The following is a 21398-nucleotide window of genomic DNA, read 5'->3' as shown; positions in this document are numbered from 1 at the left end:
CTTTGTCTATCAATCATCTGCACATGTCCAAACCCTCTCACCCTGAGACATCTCTCTGATGCACTCATTTCTAATCTCGTCACTCCCGATTAAAATCTCAGCATCTTTCATTTTGCCACCTCCAGCTTCACCTCCTGTCTTTTTGTCAGTGCCACCATTCCCCAAATCATACGTCATAGCAGGTCTAACTATTTACGCATGTCCTAACTATCATCTTATAAACCTTCCCTTTCACTCTTCCTGCTGTCCTTCTATCCGAAACACTTACGGTATGTCCACCCACTCCCCCCACCTGCACGCTCTTCACCTCTCACTCTTCACTCTGCAAGCCTAGCTTAACCAACTCAAAATATGTACGAGGACCAAGATTGTGTTTGGTTAAAAAGTCCGATGTCCTCTCTCCTAAACGTCACCACAGGTATGATATCTGGACCAACGGCCTTTCTCCTTTGCATCCTCCTGATAACTGTCCCCATGTCTTCCTGATTCACCCTCTGCATGTCCTAATTCACTAACTGTCCTCCATCTATCCCCTCTATCATCTCATTTTCTTAATTCATCAGTTCCTCAAAGTACTCCTTCCATCTTCTCACCACATTGTCTCATTTACTTGTTACTTCCATCTCATATTCACTCAAATCTGCTGCACATCCTTTCCAGCTCGATTTCTTTGTCTAGTTAACCGATACAAGTCATTTTCTTCTTCCTTCCCACTCTAAAAGCCTTTTCCTTTACCACTTCTCCTTTTGCTGCATGCCTAGCCTCCCAATACTCCTGTCTACTTTCTTTATCTCTCTATGTTTTTTTGCTAATTCCCTTCTTTGAATGCTTTCCTGTACTTTAACAGAACAAGGACAAAACTAATCTCCTTGTTTTCTCTCCTCTGTCTGGAGCATAAGTCAACATAGCTCACACTACTTCAGCTGTACTCTTCCAGTCACCTAATAAAGCTTCCTAATCTTCCACCCTGACCGTTCATCCCAGTCTTACATCACTTCTGCATTTCTTCTTGAGAGCTGAAAATCTTCCTTCCCCACTTAATGAATCAGCAGAGAAAATGTTCAGATAATTCATGATGTTTTCCAAAATTCAAGAATACTTTATCAAAGAGTTCAGCAACTTTGAAAGGTTGTAAATAAGATGTGAAGTCAGATAAGCGTGTCCCAAACTGTAAGCTCTTCAGATGATTTCAGTAACTATTATGACAAAGGTCATCTAGTGAGGCCACTCTCTTTTCTTTCCAGTAAAGTCGGATTTTTGCTTAACCATAGCTTCAGTGTTATACAGTGGCTTTTAAAAGCAGCTCCAGATTAAACACACAAAGCACTTTAATCCAGATTATATTAACCCTCGTGTGACCCTAGCGAAAAAAGGGACCATTTTGGGTACGAAGGGCAAAGGATGGGTATAAATTTTAAGGGATGCTCAAGGGTTAAGGTCAGCATTGATTGAGTGATCTTTGACTAAGACAGCTTTATTCTGATTGGCTGTGCTTGAGATTTGGAAAATTCCATTTCTGTGACATGAAGGAGAGTCCGGAGTCGAAAACACCTCTGTGAAGCTGAGTGTTTGGAGCTGGATTGGGTGTAATGACGGGTAACAATGGACTGATCTGTTCAGTTCAGTTTTCTGTTACACACCACATGTCTGCGGTGGAAGCAGCACCACTTTGAAGTCAAAGAAACATAAATGAATAACTTTAACATTACCTGTAAATATGAGAATAATAAAAAAATCTGTAATAGTTAGTAATTAAAATAGTCCTCTGTGGGCTTTTTCTTCTGGCAGCAGGTGCAAAAAATGACTTTAGGACTATTTCATGAACTTCACCGACTGCAGGCTGAATGGGATTGAATGAAATGACTGTTCTGCATCAGCTCTGGTGCTAATCTGCACAACTGTTTCTATTCTGTACGTACAGAACCAGAAACTAGCATCATGTCCTGTTTTTGTGCTGCAACAAACAAATAAATAAATCCATCAGTAAAAAAACTGATACAGAACAGGTCTTTATTGGTGCTTTCACTGCACACTGCACCTTACACTCTGAGACGCTTTAAAGTCATCTTATTTTTGTGGAGTCTTTTCTTTCTTGAATTTACTTCATGGGCAGTTATATTCAGTGTTTTCCTGTACTTTATTAAGATTAAGAACCATTATTTTACTTAATCTTTCTCTACTGGGTAATTTTTTACCTTTTTGTTGTTGTTGGTTTTTTTGGGGGTTTTTTTTTTAAATTTTCGTCTTTACTTAAGCAAGTCATCATCATACATCGGCTTTCTTCTAATGATTTGATTGCAGTAGCACGTTAATTTTCCAGCATTTATATCTCAGCAGAATAAAGGAAATTACATGTCTTTTACCAGATAGAAACGAAAGGATTAATGGGGAAAAGGTGAAAAGAGGGGGGAAAGGCATGAAGCTGGAACAAAAGAAATACTTTTTTTCTTTAACTTTAGAATAAAATTACTAGAAAACTGTGTAAACATATTTTTCAGTTAGACAATACAGCTAAACGAGAGCAAATGTCAAATATCTCACTTTTTTCCTTCTGTGCCATAGACGATCTGCTAAAACTGCAGAAGCTGCGTAGTGCCCCCGGCTGGTCATATTGCAGTATTGCACCTCAGCTACAAGGAGCTTCCTGCAGAGGTTAAAAAATAAAACGAGCTAAAATGTCCTCAGAGCCATTAATGTGCTCTCTTTCTGACTGGCTGCAGGCCACCGGCCAACTTACTGATGACGTTTGTGAAACCTGCTGTGTATTATTAAGGTCCCCCGTGTGTGGGCTTTCCTACCACTAGGACTGAGCATTAAGCAGAGGCTGGTGTTGTTTCGGGACTCGCTGTTCCAGCTGTTGTGGGAGGACCAGGACCCATCAATCCAATCCTACCAGCCCTGGAGGAAAACCACAGCATCCCCATAACTGCAATTTTTTTTCAGCTGAGTGGGAACTAGTTTGAAATATAAATCAAAACATGACCAAAAACACAAAGAATGGAACCAGGGAAATGGTTTTCAGCATTATAAGCCAATATTTTCAAGGAGGCACCGAAAGATTTTTCAGAAAATGACCCAGACAGTCATCAGTCACGTGATCGTTTTTTGCCTTTAAATGCGTTCATTAAGGTGGTATCTGTCTTTGGGGACATGCCTGAAGCAGCAGAGGAGACAATCTGCAGCAGAACAGGGAGGACACCAGATGACTTCATGGTGATGTATGATTAAACATACAGAAAGTCAAACCCTTTCTTAGGCTGTGACAGGAAGAACATCATGTAGGCGACATACAATATTTGAAAGGGAACCCTTATGAGCAACACCTGGTGACTGTGGGAAGGAAGAACCCCCTTTTAAAAAGAACTGTCCTGCAGCTGTTTGCTAGGTGTGACATTTTTAGCCATTTCCAGGTCCAGGTGCTCCTTTGGTTCAGAATATCAAACACAGAGGGTTAAAAACTTTCCAATAAAATGATGTGTAGCTGAAGTTTAACATTCGAGCATCCATTAAAAAGACAATTTATGAGGTTTAGCCCAGTTAGCAGGAGGTTAGCTTGCAGGTTCATCTATCAACAGATGAAAACCATACAGTACCAAATCTGACTGAAGGATTTCTAAAGCTCTGAACGATGCAGCATGTTTGAAGGGTTAGTAAAGTTGGGCTAGCGGTCATATATGACTGCCCTACCTGTTGGAGACGTACTTATCTTATCTGAGTCGGGCTGAGAGCGCTTCTTTTCTGAACTGCTCAGATATTTGGTGTCTGGGACATCGCCAGGTCATCAACACTGAGCTTAAAGACTTGCTGAACATAAATAGTGCCAGTGAAAGAAACAGAGAGGCTGAGAATAGTGACTGAATACTTTTTGGAGGCTAGTGTCTAAAAAATGAGAAGCTCATCCATGGAGACACCTGGATAGGTAACAGGATCACTATGAAGGTGTCCCGAGTACAGTTTTTGAACATGAGGAAGAACGGGACAAAAGCTCACAGATGACAATGACGAGAGGTTTTCACTGGATTATTTTGTTTTGCCTTTTTGCACACGCCGACTGCGGCTGCTGGAAATGAGCTAAATGAGGCAATAACTACTCGCTAAAGATCACAATGACTCACAAATTCAGCTGCCTTATTGAAAAGGAAATAGAACAAATGGCTGGTGCTTGAATTAATTATGTTGGGAAAAGATTTAATTGCTTTGTATTTGAAGTGTATCAAATAAACAGATGTACTAATAGTGTAATTCATTACATTATTATCAGGATGTCCAAAAATTTGCTGAAAAGCCTTCAGTTAATCCAAAATGCTGCAGCAAGAGTCCTGACAGGGACTAGAAAGAGAGCAGATTTCTCCTGCTTTGGCTTCCTGTTAAATCCAGAATTCAAAATCCTGCTCCTCACATACAAGGTCTTAAATAATCAGGCCCAATCTGATCTTAATGACCTTGTAGTACCATATCACCCTATTAGAGCACTTCGCTCTCGCTCTGCAGGCCTACTTGTTGTTCCTAGAGTATTTAAAAGTAGAATGGGAGGCAGAGCCTTCAGTTTTCAGGCCCCTCTTCTGTGGAACCAGCTTCCAGTTTGGATTTAGGAGACAGACACTATCTCTACTTTCAAGATTAGGCTTCAAACTTTCTAACTTTCCTTTTTGCTAAAGCATATAGTTAGGGCTGGACCAGGTGACCCTGAATCCTCCCTTAGTTATTCTGCAATAGACGTAGGCTGCCGGGGGATTCCCATGATGCATTGAGTTTTTCCTTTCCAGTCACCTTTCTCACTCACTATGTATTAACAGACCTCTCTGCATTGAATCATACTTGTTATTAACCTCTGTCTCTCTTCCACAGCATGTCTTTATCCTGTCTTCCTTCTCTCACCCCAACCAATCACAGCACATGGCCCCGCCCCTCCCTGAGCCTGGTTCTGCTGGAGGTTTCTTCCTGTTAAAAGGGAGTTTTTCCTTCCCACTGTCCCCAAAGTGCTGCTCATAGGGGTCATATGATTGTTGGGTTTTTCACTGTATCATGAAGCGCCTTGAGGCGACTTTTGTTGTGATTTGGCGCTATATAAATAAAATTGAATTGAATTAATACGGAGGGCCAAAACCAAACAAGAGGTAAACAAAGTGCTGACATTTCCCTGAGCCACGGTGAAAACCCACTGCAGTGGCAGTTAAAGAAGTTCTCTATTAAAGAAAAAGTTGAACATCTAATTAAATGTACAGACTATCTTGTTAAAGAGGCACCCGTCCAGGATAACAGCCTGTTTCCTTAATTATCTGTGTTAACTCCTAACACACTTGTTTTGTTGATGATGCTTCCTGATGGCGTGCTGCTTTAATTAGTCCCAACTTTCTTTTAAATTACCAAACGATAGCAACTCTGTGAACAAATGTTTCTTCTGATTGTGCCCACGTCATCTGACCGACACACACACCATTTTTACATCTTTTCAGTATTTGGTATAATAACCTCTTTATATTTAATGTAGTCATGCAATATTTTATCTTCATACTATGAATATTTTCAGAGTAAAAGCCCACAGAGTCCCCAGGGGTGGCTCAAATGTTATGCTTATTACTTTTACCAACATTTCTGAGGCTTTATGACTTCATAAGTGCAGGAGATATTTTCAGATATTTTCTGTAAAAAAATCAACTAAATCAATTTTACACCCACACCAGGAGTCACAATCTAAAGTTAAAATTACCCTGAAACCAAGTGCATCAGTTTTATATTTATAACAGAGGATCAGAAATAAACGCTGGTAGCCAAGAAAACAGAGAAAGGGGTTTTAAAAAGTGGGTAAACTTGGCTCAATAACAATAAAGTTAGAGGTTTGGAAACTTCTAACTGGGCTAAGATTTTCACTGGGAGTGACCAGGATGGACAAGATTAGACGGCTCAGGTCTGGAGACAGAGGCTGCGATGGTTTGGACCTGTGCAGAGGAAGGACAGTTGATATAGTGGACAAGACCTTGGAGAAGAAAAAACAGATGTAGTGAAGCCGGACATGCAGAGAGATGCTAGGGAGAGATGGAGGCAGATGTGGAGACCCTGAAGTTACAAAATGCTCCACAGAAAGAAAAACACACAGAACGAGTTGAAAACATGAAGTCATTTGAGTGATTTGTGGCATACTGTTAGTCTGGAAACAGTCATCAGAAGGTGGATATGGCCAGCAACAGCACTCAGGTAGCCTGTGGTGTTTATACAAGGCTCCGTTGGTACTAAGTGGCCCAAAGTGTGCCAAGAAAAGTCCCCCACACCATCACACCACCAGCATCCTGAACATTTGACACAAGGCAGGCCGGATCCATGTTTTCATGCTGTTTACACCTAATTCTGACCCTACTGTCTGAAACGCACAGCAGAAACCTTCTGCTGCTTTAGTCCTTCAAGGTTTGACGTGTTGTGTTCACACTTTGGTCATCTGAGTTACTGTTACCTTTCTAAAAGCAGTGCGTCTATTCTCCTCTGACCTCTGGCATCAACGGGCCATTTTCTCTCAGAGAACTGCTGCTTACTGGATATTTTCTTTTTGTGTGGGTTATGTGGGACTACTCGGACCAGTCTGTCCATCTTTCAAAGTCCCTTAGATCACATTTTTACCACCTTCTCATGCTTAGGTTAAACTTCAGCAGGTCACCTCGATCAAGTCTACGTGCCTAAATGCTTTGAGCTGCTGCCACGAGAGATATTTGTGCTAACAAGGAGGCGAGGGTGTATGCTGTCGGCCTTTACAGGAAACAGGTGCTGCCAGTTGTTTGTTATCGATCCGTCGAGATCAAATATGTGAATTTCTTTAAAGCTTGTCGTTGAAAAAGGAAGCGCTAAGCACTCTTTGAGTAAAAACATTTCTCTTAGCTTTAGTGCTCGATACGCTGAATAAATCTGAATATCTGAAACCACAAAACTGCTGAATGTCCATTAAGATCTCAGAAGAACAACTCAGCAACTCATTTTATTTTGAACACATTCATCAGTTTGAAGAAAGAACACACGACCAAAAGAAAAAAACATAAGCAAATATGACAAAATAAGGTATAATCCACTCCATTCTGTTTTCCTCAATTCAATTTTTCAGAATATACATTTTCAAATTCCACAGACTCCTGCTCACACCAACATATCTCTGTATCACACTGTAATTATTCATTATGTAAATAAATACACAAAAACTGAAAGCAAAGATTGGTTTTGCAGCCTAAATGCAAATTTTATCATGAGTTCGTTTATCACCGTGCTGCTGCAGTAACAAGCTGCAGTGTGAGGAGTTCCTCAGCTGTAGCACAGGCTGTGCATGCAGACTGTGTCCAGTGTTAATGAAAGAAAGGCTGCAGGAGAGAGCAGGAGGACTGCCGGGCTCGTTTCCTGCGAACAGGAGCGTGAACACAGGAATCTTCCCTTTGACAAAATTAATTAATTAAAAAATAATAATAATAACAGAGTTCAATCATATGAATAAACAGAAAACATACAAGCTTGAAATCCATCATTATTTAACTCCATCAGCTCAGTTTTTTTCAGGCGCACTATGGCCTCTACCATTTATTTTTTTTGGGAGCCAGAAGTGACCACATCTGGATGAGAGAGTGGAGTGACAAGCTACAGCTACTTTATTTAATGTGCATCAATAAACTGATGGATTCAGATATCTGCCAATTCATGCAAATGACAGACTTAAAAAAGTACAAGAATTTCCCCCAAAGCTGAAACACCGACTTCCTGGACCATGATTGGTACGACTGCACAGCGAGTCATGTTTGTTAGAGAAACGCATTCAAAAATGCGCCAAAAGGAACCAACACCACAAAGAGTTCCAGTCAGGAACTCCAGTTAGCTGACGCGATGATAGTTAGCGATAGCAGCTTCAGCTCTTTTCAAAGAGGCCACACCCCTAATAATGCAAACTTTAGGCCTTAATGTGATATAAACAAGTGAAATTCACTTTGTGTACAGTTGTTCTGTAAGGGGAAACTGGCCATGGAGACCTAAACCGTGTTTTTGTTGCAGGCTGTAAACGGATATTTTAACATGGGCGTCTGTGGGGACTGACTCACTGCTGGAGCCTCTGGTGGACATTAGAGGAACTGCACGTTGTGGTGCTTCCATGTTAATTTCCCTGGGCTACTTTTTTTTTTTAATAAGACCACAAATTTTCAGTGCAGCAGTTTTGAGGTAGTGCTAACATGATAACAGTGCTCAGCATTCTTACCTGATCGCTGCAAAAATAACAGAACCGTGGCTGATAGTAGTGCACAAGCCAAAGTGCTGGATATATTTATCTATAGTGGCACTCAGTCATAGACTGTATATAAAGATCGATGTACCTTTTGGGTACAAAAAGTAAAGCCTTAAATCTGCATCCCTTTTATTGTCCAGTAGGGGGCGACTCCTGTGGCTGTGGAAAGACGTCTGATTGTGTAAAAGTCCACGTCTGTCTCACCCGAGCTCTTTTGCAAACTCTTTGCCGATGAGTTTACGGCCACACGCGCTTGTTTTAAATTCATTGAAAGAACGTGACGCTACTTTTGTGAACACACAGAGTCCAGAAGGACGACGGAGCGTACGAGCCTACAGCCGCCCTCAGTCTCTCCCTCCCCACTCTCTCAGATAGCAACAGCAAAGCGTGAGGCAGGACTTTGCTAACCAGTGGGTCACATCACAATACAGAATCAAAAAGTTATCAAACACTGAGCAGTTCATCCTGAGATGGAAGTTATTTTACCTCAAAACCTCAAATGTGAATCTCGTGGTGAGATTAGAGCAGAAACAACGAAACATTAGAGTCAGTAAGAGTCATCCTCTGATAATCACAAAAGTCTGTACAAAACAGATACTGTCACTCAGCTAAGACGCGCTTGAGAAGACGAGGAGGTAGAAAATCTTTAGTATTCATCCTCCACTCAGCATGCATGGCACTGACATAGAAAACTGGGTTAGTGAAGATGCTGGAAATACAGCAATAACTTCATGGTATCTACATTTATTCATATGATAACTTTCAAAAGCATATGCTGATGTAACGCTGATCACTTTAGCTTTTTAGAAGGTGCAAAGGAAAATTTACAGCTGGTGAAATACATTCGACTCTGCGGTAAACCAGGCTGAAGTGTTAAAGTGAATCAACGATCCAGAAAACAAATACATCAAGTCTGTTAGGCGTCCACCTGTATACCTTACTGGAGTAGGACGATAGTTTAAAGTGGACTTATTCTGCTCCATAGTTATTTATTCTTGGACTCTACCAGAGTAGCTTTGCATGATTCACAGTTCAAAATAATCCTTATCTTTTTGTGGGCCTTTGTTCAGCCTCTGAGTTCATCCTCCCCCTTTAAGGGTGACTTTATTCTAATTGGTCTGAACACCAGCTGGGCGGGGCTTTTATAATATGACCATATTAGGTATATCCCGTGTCTGTGACATGAAGCGTAGAAAGAACTGTGTGAAACTTTTTCACACTTAGATGATGTTTGGTACAATAATTCACCATTTTAAGAGTTTATAGATATAACAGAGCAGAGTAGGTCCAGTTTAAAGCTCTCCATTTATTTTCCTAATTTGTTTGAAATATTTGCACTTGCAGTTCCTGCTCGGCTGCTTTAAAGAGCTGTCTGAGCTCCTTAAAGGTACTTTTTATACGTTTCCCAACACGGGGGCGGCATTTAATCTGTGCTTGTTATGTTAATGACTTCCCTGGTGACTCACTTCACCAACTCGTGGTACAGACTGGCTTATATGAAGGTACAGCCCATCCTTTGTTTAGCTTCAGCTGATCTCTCTAACACCAGCTTTGGACATCGACTCAGCGCGTGTTTACACTTACAAAGCTTTAAAATAAGTAGCTTTAATGCTCACGCAGGTTTGTCATTTTCCTGATGTCCCGTTATTTCAAAGAAAAGAGGGAAATCAAACAGCTGTAACATCAGATGAACATGTAACTTGTGTGATCCCCTCCGGTGCTGAATTACTGTTTTTCTGAGCACGACAGGCAAAAACACCTTTTATTACAATTCATATGTAAAAATATTTTGTTCAGTTAACCCAAAAATATTATTTTTATACAAGGTTTTTGTCGTCTGAGAGCACCATGTTTAGCACACTGCTTCCACTGTACATTGCACTGACTGCTAAGCTCTTATTTTCTGATGATTGGTTACGACCTTCCCGGCAAACCAAATAAATAAAGCACTTCACCCTACTGCGGTGAGATACGAGGACAGTATGTGTCTGAACACCTTTGGCAGTGAACATGAAGCTGCTCAGAAAGACTCGGAGACATTCACAAACACATCATCTCATGTCTGACCCGCCCCAATCCTACGGCTTTGGCCTGAAGTTACCAACCTGCTGCCTCGACGATGGCTGAAGGTCAATTTCTACCTTCGATCATGTGATCGTTCATCAGCCCGCTAATTAAAACGTCAGCCTGTGATAGCCGACCTCTTCGCCCAAACTCTGATGAACTAATTAAAAGCTGATTACCTAATTAAACCCCCCAAAACTTTATATCCCAGCTTCCCTTTGCTGAGATCACACTGGCGGTCATACAAGACGGTAAACTCTGTTACCATCAGTCATTTAGCTGACCTTGTTGAGGAGAATTAGTGGCTATTGAGCTCTTTCCAGTGGGACTTTTGTTTCCCAGAGATTAGTGGCACAGCGTGACAGAAATACAGTTGCAGATATACCGAGGCTGTAAACTAAAGCTTTGAAAAGAATGAGAAATAAATAAAAGTGCTGGACAGTAGCAGCAGCACTGTATCCGAATATATATATATTTTAAATGTGAGGTGAGATGAAAGTTAAAAATGAAACAAAAACGCAAACTGAAGGCTTCCCATGGATGATTTTGGCTTCTCGGGAGCCTCGTAGTTAAAGAAAAACCACAACACTCCAACTCGTGTTCCTCAGCACGACTAAACTACATGTTAATCTGACCAAGGCTCGTTCTTTGAGGAGCTCCTCCTCATCTCCGATGTCCTTTCAGCTTCTTGTTCCTCGCAGGGGTTTTGATTGGCTGACTGGCGGCTCCGTTTTCCTTCGACATCGGAGCTGCCGCTGTCGGTGGAGACATCGGAGAGAAAGGGTCTGGCTCTCCGTCGAGGCTGGACTTGAACGGCCCAGCGGGGGAAAATTTTAAAGGACTGAAAGAAAAGAAAAAAAAATAATGGTCAAGTTATTATTAACATGAGAGCAGGAAGGATAAACAAGCTTATTTTGGATGATCTCCCAAAGTTTGCAAGAAGTCATTCCTCTAATTCTTCCCAGTGGGAGGATTTGCACTCTTCTGAGCTGGACTGCAGCTCTCACACTGTCCGACTCTTACCCTGTAATCTTGTAATTTCAGTGTCAGTGGCACTGTACTTCACTTTCTCTCATGTCAGTTCACAGCTGCCTATCTTGGCTAGGACAACAGAGACGTTTATTCTCAAGACTCTTACTTTCCTGGTTTAAAAAGTTCCCAGGGGCCAGTGCTGGCCTACCAAAGGATCCGATAATGCAACCCAAATGTTTCATAAAAATGTGTCTTTGTTCCCGGTGTGGTGATGGACACATTTGGAAAACTAAAAATATCTCAGACTAGTTTAAATAAAAGTCCTGCAGAGTACATGTAGTGACTGTAGACTCAGTTAACATGAAAAAACTTAAAGAAATTCACTTTCAACATCTCAGGCTGAAGAACTTTCAGCTTAAAAATTAAATAAGTAAACATGTTGGCTATAGTCAAAGTCCTTTTAGAAAGAAGTCCCAGCACCGCATACTGAAACGCTTCCAGGCAGATATTCTGGAGCTCAGTCACAACTAGGGATTGAGCTGTGAGGACCATGAACTAAAGTTTTTGGACCGTTTCTCTTGAATACAGACTCACAGAAGTGTCTTTCTTTGCGTTACCTGATGGGCGTGCGTGGGCTGCTGTTGTGTCGGCGTACGTTTCTCGCTCGGGGTTCGAATGAGAAGCCTTCCTTTAGACTCTCGAGGACCGATGGAGCCACGTATGTGAAACCCTAAAAACAGCAGACGAGCGAAGAGCCTTTGACTATCTGAGGCTTCATTATGTAGCGGACAGAAAAGAAGTCTGATGAGGAGGATAATCTCACAGCGAAGGCGAGCTCTGCGCTGTGGCTGAGCGAAGTATCATCCGGACTGTCCACGGGCGTCTGTCTGGTAAACCTGGTGTCAAACTGGCTCACGTCCTCATCCGACTGCTGCACATACGCAGAGAGAAAAGAATGAGCAATTAATAAAAGGTATAAGTTGGTGTGAAGGTAAGACAAAGGCATCGAGCGGTCTGGGAACATCAAAGAGAAACACGCAGCAGGAGGTAGATGGGAAGAGAAGTTAATTTAAAGAAAAAAGGGAGTAGAGACTGCTGAATCAACTCCTCTGGCTTTGAATAAATAAAAGGAATAGATTAACTTGAATAAGAAACAGTGCCCTACCAGCTGTGGCTTATACGGCGGCTCCAGTCTCTTATGCAGCAGCTCGTCCCAGTTAACGTGTTTAAAGAAGGCGTGTTTCTGTAAAGTAACAAAAGGACCTGTTCTTAGATTCTTGTGTTCTCGGGGGAACGCCACGAGTTCAGCTCCCTTTTGTTTTAAAGCGTCTGCTTTGGTTTAGCAGTGTGGAATATTCCCATCATATGAGCCGTGATCAGAGGTGTGGCCCTTAATCTAAAACCACATCTCATTTAAATGGAATCATTTTGACCTCTACATCTTTGACCCACGTCAAGTGTCTTTGATTTCAATCTACACTTATTTTTCCCTGCACATCTTGTACCAGCACATCTTTGCTTTACATGTATTCACACACACAGTCTGATTCAGAGAAAACACTGTACATCAGATTGATTTCCGTACAGATTTAGTCTAAACGATGAACAGTCTGCAGGTATTTCAGAGCGTTTCCTGTGTTGTAGCTCACACAGGAAGCATCACAGTTAGTTACCTGGATGTCAGCACAGTCTGCTTTACTGGAGCCAAGTCTTTGGGCTGGGTTTTTCTTCAACAGCTGAAAAACAGATAAGAGTGGGGCGTGTCACCATGCAGGGAGATAACTGTGTGTCTAAAACCCTGAGCCTGAAATAATTACTCAAACACGTTTTCAGGTTTTACTCTTTCTAACCTCTACATTCATATAACACCAAATCACAACAGCAGTTACCTCAAGGAGCTTTGTAATGTAAGGCAAAGACTCTACAGCAACGTTCACTTATAAGAAAACATTTTCATTCAATGCTAGCAGTTATTATGTGAAGAACAAACAACTTTAATGTAAAATTAACTGATTTTGAGCAACTTGTGACTGAAAGTATTTGTCAGATAATTAGCATGACTTTTCAAAACTTTTCCAGCCACAAAAATCTGGCTTTTGCAGGTTTTTTGACTAAAATCACTGAAACTAAAGTCATTCATTTGGTCCCTTTGCAAAGTTTTTATGTTGCTTTAAGGTGTCAGATGACCAGATGAAGGAGAACGGTGGAAGAAACATCCACTGAAAGTATCTGTGCAGAAGAAAACCCAAGCAAAACATCCGGGTGCTGCGTACAAAACAAAGTTTTGTGAAAGTTAAAGGTGAACTTGACTAATGGCCTGGACTCAAAACTTTTACGATAAATATATATAAAGTTAAATGTTCCAGAGAAAAATCTGGACATGTTTAAAACCATCTGCTTACTGAGTGTTCCCTGGACTGTTTCCTACATTGATTTTATTTTGGCACAGAAAGGAGAGCGCTACACTGAGATGTGTGACTGGGAAGGGCAGTAAAGTCTCCACCGCACGCTGAGAAGACGGACAGCCAGCTTCTCTTGGCAGACGTGAAGGAGGGAGGCTGCTGGCAGGAGGCGAGCCCCGACTAATTCTTAAGAATCATTGATCTGACACCGAATCCACGAACAGCAATTACTCATATGTGTACAAACCAGACCAGGAGCCACGATGCATTATTTTAAAAAAGCAAAAATAACTGGGCTGAAAAACATTTGAAACCCACTCCAAGTGGCACAATCTAAAGCCAAAACCTTGCTTTTCTTTAGCATGATTTATTTGTGTAACCAACTGGGAGTTGATGAGATACCAGTTTAAAAACTGTGAAGGGACAGAAACGAGTTTGCTACCCTGGATGTTTGATGTGTTTTCTCTTAGTTCACTGGAGAAAACTTCAAAAAGTACATTTAAGCTTTAAAATGCACAGAAGGACAAGCACAGCTGCACCGTGTTTCATGTCACTTTGTGCTACGCACCTTTTTGACGAGGTCTCTGGCATCGATTGTCAGGTACGGCGGCAGGCTGAGTTTACACTTCAAGATCTTATCGATGGTCTTCTTCCTGTTTTCCGCCGTGAACGGAGGCTGAAAACAGAGTACGGGAGTCAGTCAGCGGTTACTAACAAGACATTAAAACTGCTTGTTAATCGATTCTGTGGGCACAGAAGTCACTCCATCCCAGCCTGACCCTAAATGCAGCAGGGTGGCTAAACTGAGGAAGAACAGGGGAGCCCACTGGTGGGAAATAACACTGCAACTGTCAGCCTGCACCACCAGTTTGGCCTCCTGTGACTTTTTCCTCGTTTGATGTGGAATTCAAGTTTACATGTTGCTGTTCTGACATACTGGTGGATTTTTTTCCTGGACCAGTACGGCCCTCTGTAGGAAAACTAGGGGAGCACAACTGATCTGAACAGCAAACACAAGGAGTCTGAGATCCTGCATTTTTTGTTACTTCTGAACATTTGATGAACAAAAATGTCTGACTGTCTCGTCACAGTCCAAATGCTCACCATCAAGATGTCACTGCTTAATAACCGGACTTCCAAGAAGCTGAGGACAAATTTAAATCAGGTACAGGCTCATCGTCTCGCGCACTTCTGGACCGTTTTCAGCTCGGCTGCTATTTTCAGAGCTTCTACTGGAAGTGCTGTTCTTGCACTTGTGCCTCCACATTGTGCATGCTGTGCTAAAACAGAGATCCTTTAACTTGATTTTCATTTTCTGGGAAGTGGATGATGTCACGGTGAGCCAAATCAGAGGAAGAGCTCAAGTGACGAGTTGTTATTTGCATGTGCTGGCACAAGATGGCAAGGTTGAGGCCATTTCCTCTGAATGCTGATGCATCAGGACGTGCTCACAGGCTCAACTGATGGTGCACAACCTCATGAATGCGAGGGAACAAAAGCACGAGTAGACTCCTGGTCTCGCTCCTCCTCGCTCCCGGAAACTGTGGACAGTTCAACTGAAAACAGCTCGGTCGTATCCAGAGAGCCAGCCGTTATCACAAAATTCAGGTGAACCTGAAACAAGTTTATTTTTGCTCTCTGCAGAGGTCATCGCAGGACTTCTGATGATTGATTGAAAACCTGCAGCTGCACTGAAAGCTGACTGAAACATATGAGGAGATGACTGTGAATCTGGGAAGCCTGTTCTTTGAACCTTCTGATCATATTTATACTGCTGCTGCTGACAGGCAGTTGAGACGTAGCTCCAGCAATCCAAGTTTTGTGGACAGAGGCGTGAATCCATCGCTTGTAGAAATTCTCTGTCCAACCACCACTTTGTTTTTAATAACCATTTTAGCTGAAGTATTGTGGAGCTGAGGAAATAAATATTCTCCCTTAGGGTGTTTGGAGCACACACTTGATTTACTACTTTCACTCTTAAATAAAATACCTTGACTAGAAAATCCGATGTTGTGAAATAGATTTCAGCCTTCATCTTTGTAAAGCAAAACTTTAAGAAACGGCCTGAAGGCTCCACAGAAACAAACTGAAACTGCAGGAAGGAGCATGAAAACCTCGAGGCTCTCTGGATGGTCAGTAAAAGCTCTTCTTTGACCTGCCGCTCTTTTTCCAAACCACCATCTATCGCCCTAAACTAAAAAAAGAAAAATGATTGCAGATACTAGCCACAGGGGGCAGTCTTTTATTCTGTTAGGCTGCAGCAACCACTTCTTCATAAAAAGAGAAGCAAGCTTCCTCTTTTTGAGGCGAGCTTTCGGAGGAGGTACAGAGAAAAGCCAGCTTAGCCCTACAGCAGCCAATCAGCCTAAAAAACACTCCAGGCTCCAGCTTACCGATCCAGTCATCATATCGTACATGAGCGCCCCGAGGCTCCACCAGTCCACCGCTCTGTTGTGACCCGACCTGGTCAGGATCTCTGGAGCCCTGCAAGAAAACAGGCAAACACAAAGTGAGGGAGTGAACGTTTTTGTGATGGGTTATAAAGCCGAAGCCTCGGAGTCTGTAACGTTTAGGTGTGTGTGTTACCCACATGTACTCGATGGTGCCGCAGAAGGTGTGTGTGACGGATCCATCGTGAATCGATTCTTTGCAGAGCCCAAAGTCAGTCAGCTTGATGTGTCCTTAAATAGAAAACCAAACTGAAGCACTCAGATGAGGCATAAACGACTCCCTGAGGTACAATTACATCCTGTTTAGAATTCAAGACATTTGCCTCTTTTCTCCACCTTCATTCAAAATGATGCCTGCAGTACCGCTAGTGTCCACTTGAGGCACGCTTTAAAACCAAGTTAGTTAAAATATGAGACTGTGCAGGAGAAATAAACACGTTTACAGGCAGCTATAAGAAATGAGACCCTCTATGGAGAGTTTCCAACTTAATACAATTTCAGCAGTTTTGTTATGAAGTGTTAAAGCTTGAATAATTCCTCCTGTCAGTCAAACATAACTCTTAGACTGACAGGTGCATCTGAGCTTGCTAGAGTCCCTGAACTCTGCATCACAGTTGTGCTGTTAGAGCATTTTTAAAGCATTTATCTGCATAATAATATGACTGCTGTGCAGTTATTGTACTAACAGCGGCTCCAAGAAATCTGTGCCCCACATTTCTACATTTTTCTGCATTTTGTGCATTCTCAGGCAAACTTGTGCTCTCACCTTGGTGATTGAGCATGATGTTTTCAGGTTTCAGGTCCCGATAAATAATCCCGTTAGAGTGGAGGTGACCGAGGGCCAGAGTGATCTCTCCGAGATAGAAGCTAAGCATACACAACATTTTCATTAAACATTACTTAAACAGTGAACCGTTTTCAGCATCATTAACAAAACGCGCATACCAGGCAGTGTCCTCCATGAAGATGCCTTCCTTCTCCAGCTGCATGAACAACTCTCCTCCTGAGGATAAACAGCAGAACACATGGATGAGACAGAGTTCACATAATGTCAGAACAGCGTGGTATGATAACAAATATCAGAGGCTGGATTTTCAGTCACATAGATTTTGTTTGACATGTATTTTGGGTGCAGGTTAAGAATATTTCTACATGCATATCGTGTCTCCAATCCGTAAAATGCCTTTGACAAAAGGACCTGACGGGTAAGTCAGGGTAAAGATGCGTTGCCCCACAGCTGGATGTTGCCTCCAGCTTACCGCTCAGACACTCCAGGATGAGGTAGAGTTTTCCTCCAGTCTGGAAGGCGTACAGCAGATCTACGATGAACGGGTGCCTCACCGTCTCCAGGATCTCTCGCTCTGCTCGCGTATGGGCCGTGTCTTTAGCGTTGCACACTATCTTTGCCTGCAGGAGACAAAGAGTGGAAGGGGGGCTTGATATAATGACGACAGAGACAAACTAAAAAATGAAAAGTGTGCAATGCGAGGAAGGAGAAACAGCATCCAGGATCCGTCCACGTACCTTTTTCAGGACCTTCATGGCAAAAATTCTCCCTGTCTGAGCCCCTTGAACCTTCCTCACTTGGAAAACCTGCAGAGAAAGAAAAGCAGCAGGATGCTGTACGACTGTGGTTGCATCAGGTGGGACGTTTCAAAAATCAAATCTGAAAAATCAAGGCAGCGACCCACTGTGGTGAATAACGGAGCGCCCTTTTTATTAAACAAACCCGATTGGGGGCAACCTTTTGAAGATTTTGTTGATGGAATTCCCCCAAGAGTATGATCACAGATTAGACTACCTAGTAATGTATAGAGAGGTAATAAAAGGTAACAGGGACCAGTAAAACTCTGATCTACTGTTATCAAGAAGGAATACATAAAACCAAAAGTCTGTGCTGAAGAAACATGCTACTTAAAGAAGTGTCACATGTGCGCACACAGACACACACACACTTTGCCATAAGCTCCTTTTCCCAGCACAGTAAGAAGCTCAAAGCAGTCCGGTCCGACTCTCTCACGGTCCCTGTTGACACTTTCACTGGTCAGCTCCACCTCCTCCGTCTGGGCACTAGGCAGAGGAGAAAATAACCAGTATGGGTACTGGCATCAGCAGTTATTATTTATTTATGTTTTATATGCACTGTTAAACCTGCCTTACTTTTCTGGTTCTGGGACAGTGAAGTCACACACATCATCCTACAGACAGGGAGAAAGAAGACAAACAGGGTTAAATGGAGCTGCAATATTTCAAAGGTACTTTTAATCGAAATGAGGGCTGCATAAAAGGAGCTGATAGTCAAGAATTTCAGATTATAGACTTTTGAAATGGATGACTCCTGCTGCCTTCTGGACCAAACTTCACACCTTCTAAGACGAACTAAAACTGAAAAATAGCAGCTGTGTCAAACAAGCCTGTGTATTGTATTGGAGAGATATCAGCTGAAGTTAAAATAGGGCCGGGTATGTAATGCCATGTAGCACCACAAGATGGTGAAAAGGTCCAACAACAACAACAACACACAACATTCTTCAGAGCTGTGACACAGCAGCAAAATAATAAGGAATAATAAAACTTTAAAGCTTTTTTAGCAACACCCCTTTTAAAGTGGCTGTCTTCTGATTGGCTCCCCTGTGCAAACAGAAGTTTTGGGTACCTGGTGAGTTAGATTCTATGAGATGGCCAACCCATCGAGTTGTCCCCTTTCTATAAGAGCATACAAAGCCCAAAGCAGAAGGACAGGAAATAGCCATGCTCCCAGTTTACTATAAAAGGGTTAGTTTTTCAGAATAAAACTCTAGTTAGTCAATTCAAAAGAATGCATTACTTTCCAAACAAAGCCTTCAGTGACTCACACAAAGTTATTGGGATGATTGTGTCAGGAGTTTCAAAATAAAAGCCCCTAGTTATAGTACTTTCTTTTAATCTCGTCATTTAAATTTCAGAATATATTAAAAAAGGTAAACCTGCTTTACAAATCTGTGATCTTCTTTCAACATTTTATGCAAAAAGTATATCATTTTCTGTCACTTCCTGTTTACCCTACATGTGGCACTTCATATTTTGTCATTATTTCACAATTTGTATGTTTATAGTATTTACAGAAGACAAAGTAAAGAAAAACAGCATTTATCAAAACTTAACAATACATTTACACAACATAAATAAACTATCGTATAAAAACATGATCATTTTTCACATTGTTCTCATTTGGCTTGGCTATAATGAGCATTTAATGCAGACCTCTGTGTCACTGATGTCCTCAGTCTCCAAGTCGATGTCGAACACTCCTGCCATCCTGAAACAAAGACGGTGCAGTCAGACAGTCTGCTGTGTTTCAATTCACTTTACTTACAAACACGGGAACATTTTTGCAGAATGTGAAAACTACACTTTGCTGCAAATTCATAACTGGAAATTTATGTAGGATACTGGTTTGTACAGAAATCAGGTTTACATACTTTTATATTTGGGAAGAAAACAAAATGCAATGTTCTGTGACTCTGCAGAACATAAATAAATGTATTTATTCATTCATTAATGAGGATGTGACTTCCTAACAGCAGCACTGGGAGCCGTCCAGAGGTGCATAACCAGACGAACATGAAGGGCAGATTAGACTAAATTAATCAGATCTAAAATCTAAAAATGACACTATGCAAAACAAAATAACCCGATGGAAACTTTAAATGATTTTAAATATCAATAAAACATTGTAATTCACTCAGCAGTGCTTTTGTTGCTGTTATTACACTGCCAATCCCAGGTTGGATATCCACACGTTTATTAATGAATGTTCTGCTATACCAGGTGCCCAAATAGGAAAGGTTAACAGCCAAAATGCAGCTTCATTTCAAAGGTTTCTGAAAATGTGCTTGTTCAGCGTGTAACTCAAACACAGCATCAGCTGAGTCAGTTCAAACACATCTTCAGACTGTGAGCGCACTCCAAATTTAACCAACTGGACCACAACACACCGGAACCACAAAACCCAGCATGTTTTACCAGCTGATAATTAAGGAGAGAACAGAAGTTATCTCCAGCCTCGTCTCACTCTGCTGCAGCTGATTGGCTGTAACACCAAGCCGTGTGTGAATAACCGCAAAAGATACTGAACCAAACAAACATTAGCTGAGGCTCCACCGAGCAAAACACGGCCCGGCTAAGTGAACGCTTACGACGCGGCTGATCTTCAGTTTAAACCCGTTAAATGTGACACGTGAATTCTGTCTTATTTTACTCGATCTACGAAGCCTCGGCGTGGAAAAAAAAAAAACAGGGACGGAGCTCATTCACTTCCCACGTTAGCCGAAACAAATAAACGTGTTACCGTGACAGAAGCGCTGAGCTTTCCCTGAGATGATTTTAGTCCCACAGATGGTCTTTTAGAGTCTTTAAAGTGTCACTAACTTCATTTAATTGTCAGTGCGGTGACACGTCAGGCTGCGAGCAGGTTTGACAGGCTAAATAAAAACACCGAGAACAGGCTAAAGCTAACTAGCCTCACCTGGGGACGCTCCGTCATCCGGCGGACGCTCGGTTTTCTCTGTACGGTGATTTTCTCTCTTCAAGCAGCTTTATGCACAACCAGCGGTGGCTGTCATTGCTTTGTCAGATTTTACTGACCTGGACAAACAACCACAGAGAGCTGTTTGGGTTCCTCTCATACGCCGCGCTACTCTTCTTCTACTGCTTATTGAGTGTATGACCGGTGTGTTACTAACCCGCCTTTACTGCCATCTACAGGACTGGAGTTTCGTAGCAGCAGGAAATCAAAATGCGAAAAACAATAATTGTTTTTCATGTTTAGCCTGTCTGAGTAGCTCAGAAACTGCTGATCTGCTGGGATATTCCCACACAAACATCTCTAGGGTTTACAGATAATGCTCTGACAGGAAAAAATATCCAGTGAGTGGTACTTCTCGTGGAGAAACTACCTTGATGATTGTTTTGAATTAATGGGAAGGCGAGAGTTACTCAAATAACCACTCATTGCAATCAAGAACACCTCTCAAAGCATAGCAGATCAAGCCTTCATGCAGATGAGCTACAAAAGCAAGTGTCCACCTGAGGTGACACTTTAGTCAGCTAAGATCAGGAAACTGCAATTTCCCAAAACTATAAAATAGAAGACAAGGGGGGGAAAGGTTACCGGGTCTAATGACTCTGGATTTCTACTGCCACATTCAGATATCGGGATCAGATTTGTAAACAACATGAAAGCATCACTCCATCCTGCCTTGTATCAGCAGGTCAGGCTGCTGG

The 21398-nt window shown here is 41.9% G+C and overlaps 1 protein-coding gene across 1 annotated transcript; it reads right to left on the bottom strand.

The window, feature by feature from the left end:
• Positions 1-6948: 6948 nt before the first annotated feature.
• LOC146668853 (ribosomal protein S6 kinase beta-2-like) lies at positions 6949-20832 on the bottom strand. The gene is made up of 16 exons (XM_085410917.1): positions 20641-20832; positions 19377-19431; positions 18294-18331; positions 18089-18203; positions 17658-17726; positions 17393-17540; positions 17079-17136; positions 16900-17000; positions 16274-16364; positions 16077-16167; positions 14252-14359; positions 12955-13017; positions 12447-12524; positions 12105-12212; positions 11899-12011; positions 6949-11150 (listed from the first exon to the last, which is right to left on the bottom strand). Exons 2-16 carry the CDS (start codon positions 19428-19430, stop codon positions 10973-10975), a joined length of 1413 nt encoding a protein of 470 aa, XP_085267043.1. The 5' UTR covers position 19431; positions 20641-20832; the 3' UTR covers positions 6949-10972.
• Positions 20833-21398: the final 566 nt, after the last annotated feature.

This window comes from Rhamphochromis longiceps, linkage group LG6 (assembly GCF_057381845.1).
Source record: "Rhamphochromis longiceps isolate RC_006_pf linkage group LG6, R_longiceps_female_GT1.1, whole genome shotgun sequence".
Lineage (NCBI taxonomy): Eukaryota > Metazoa > Chordata > Actinopteri > Cichliformes > Cichlidae > Rhamphochromis > Rhamphochromis longiceps.
Note: the sequence above shows the minus strand (reverse complement) of the source record. Positions and strands in the feature narration are given on the sequence as shown.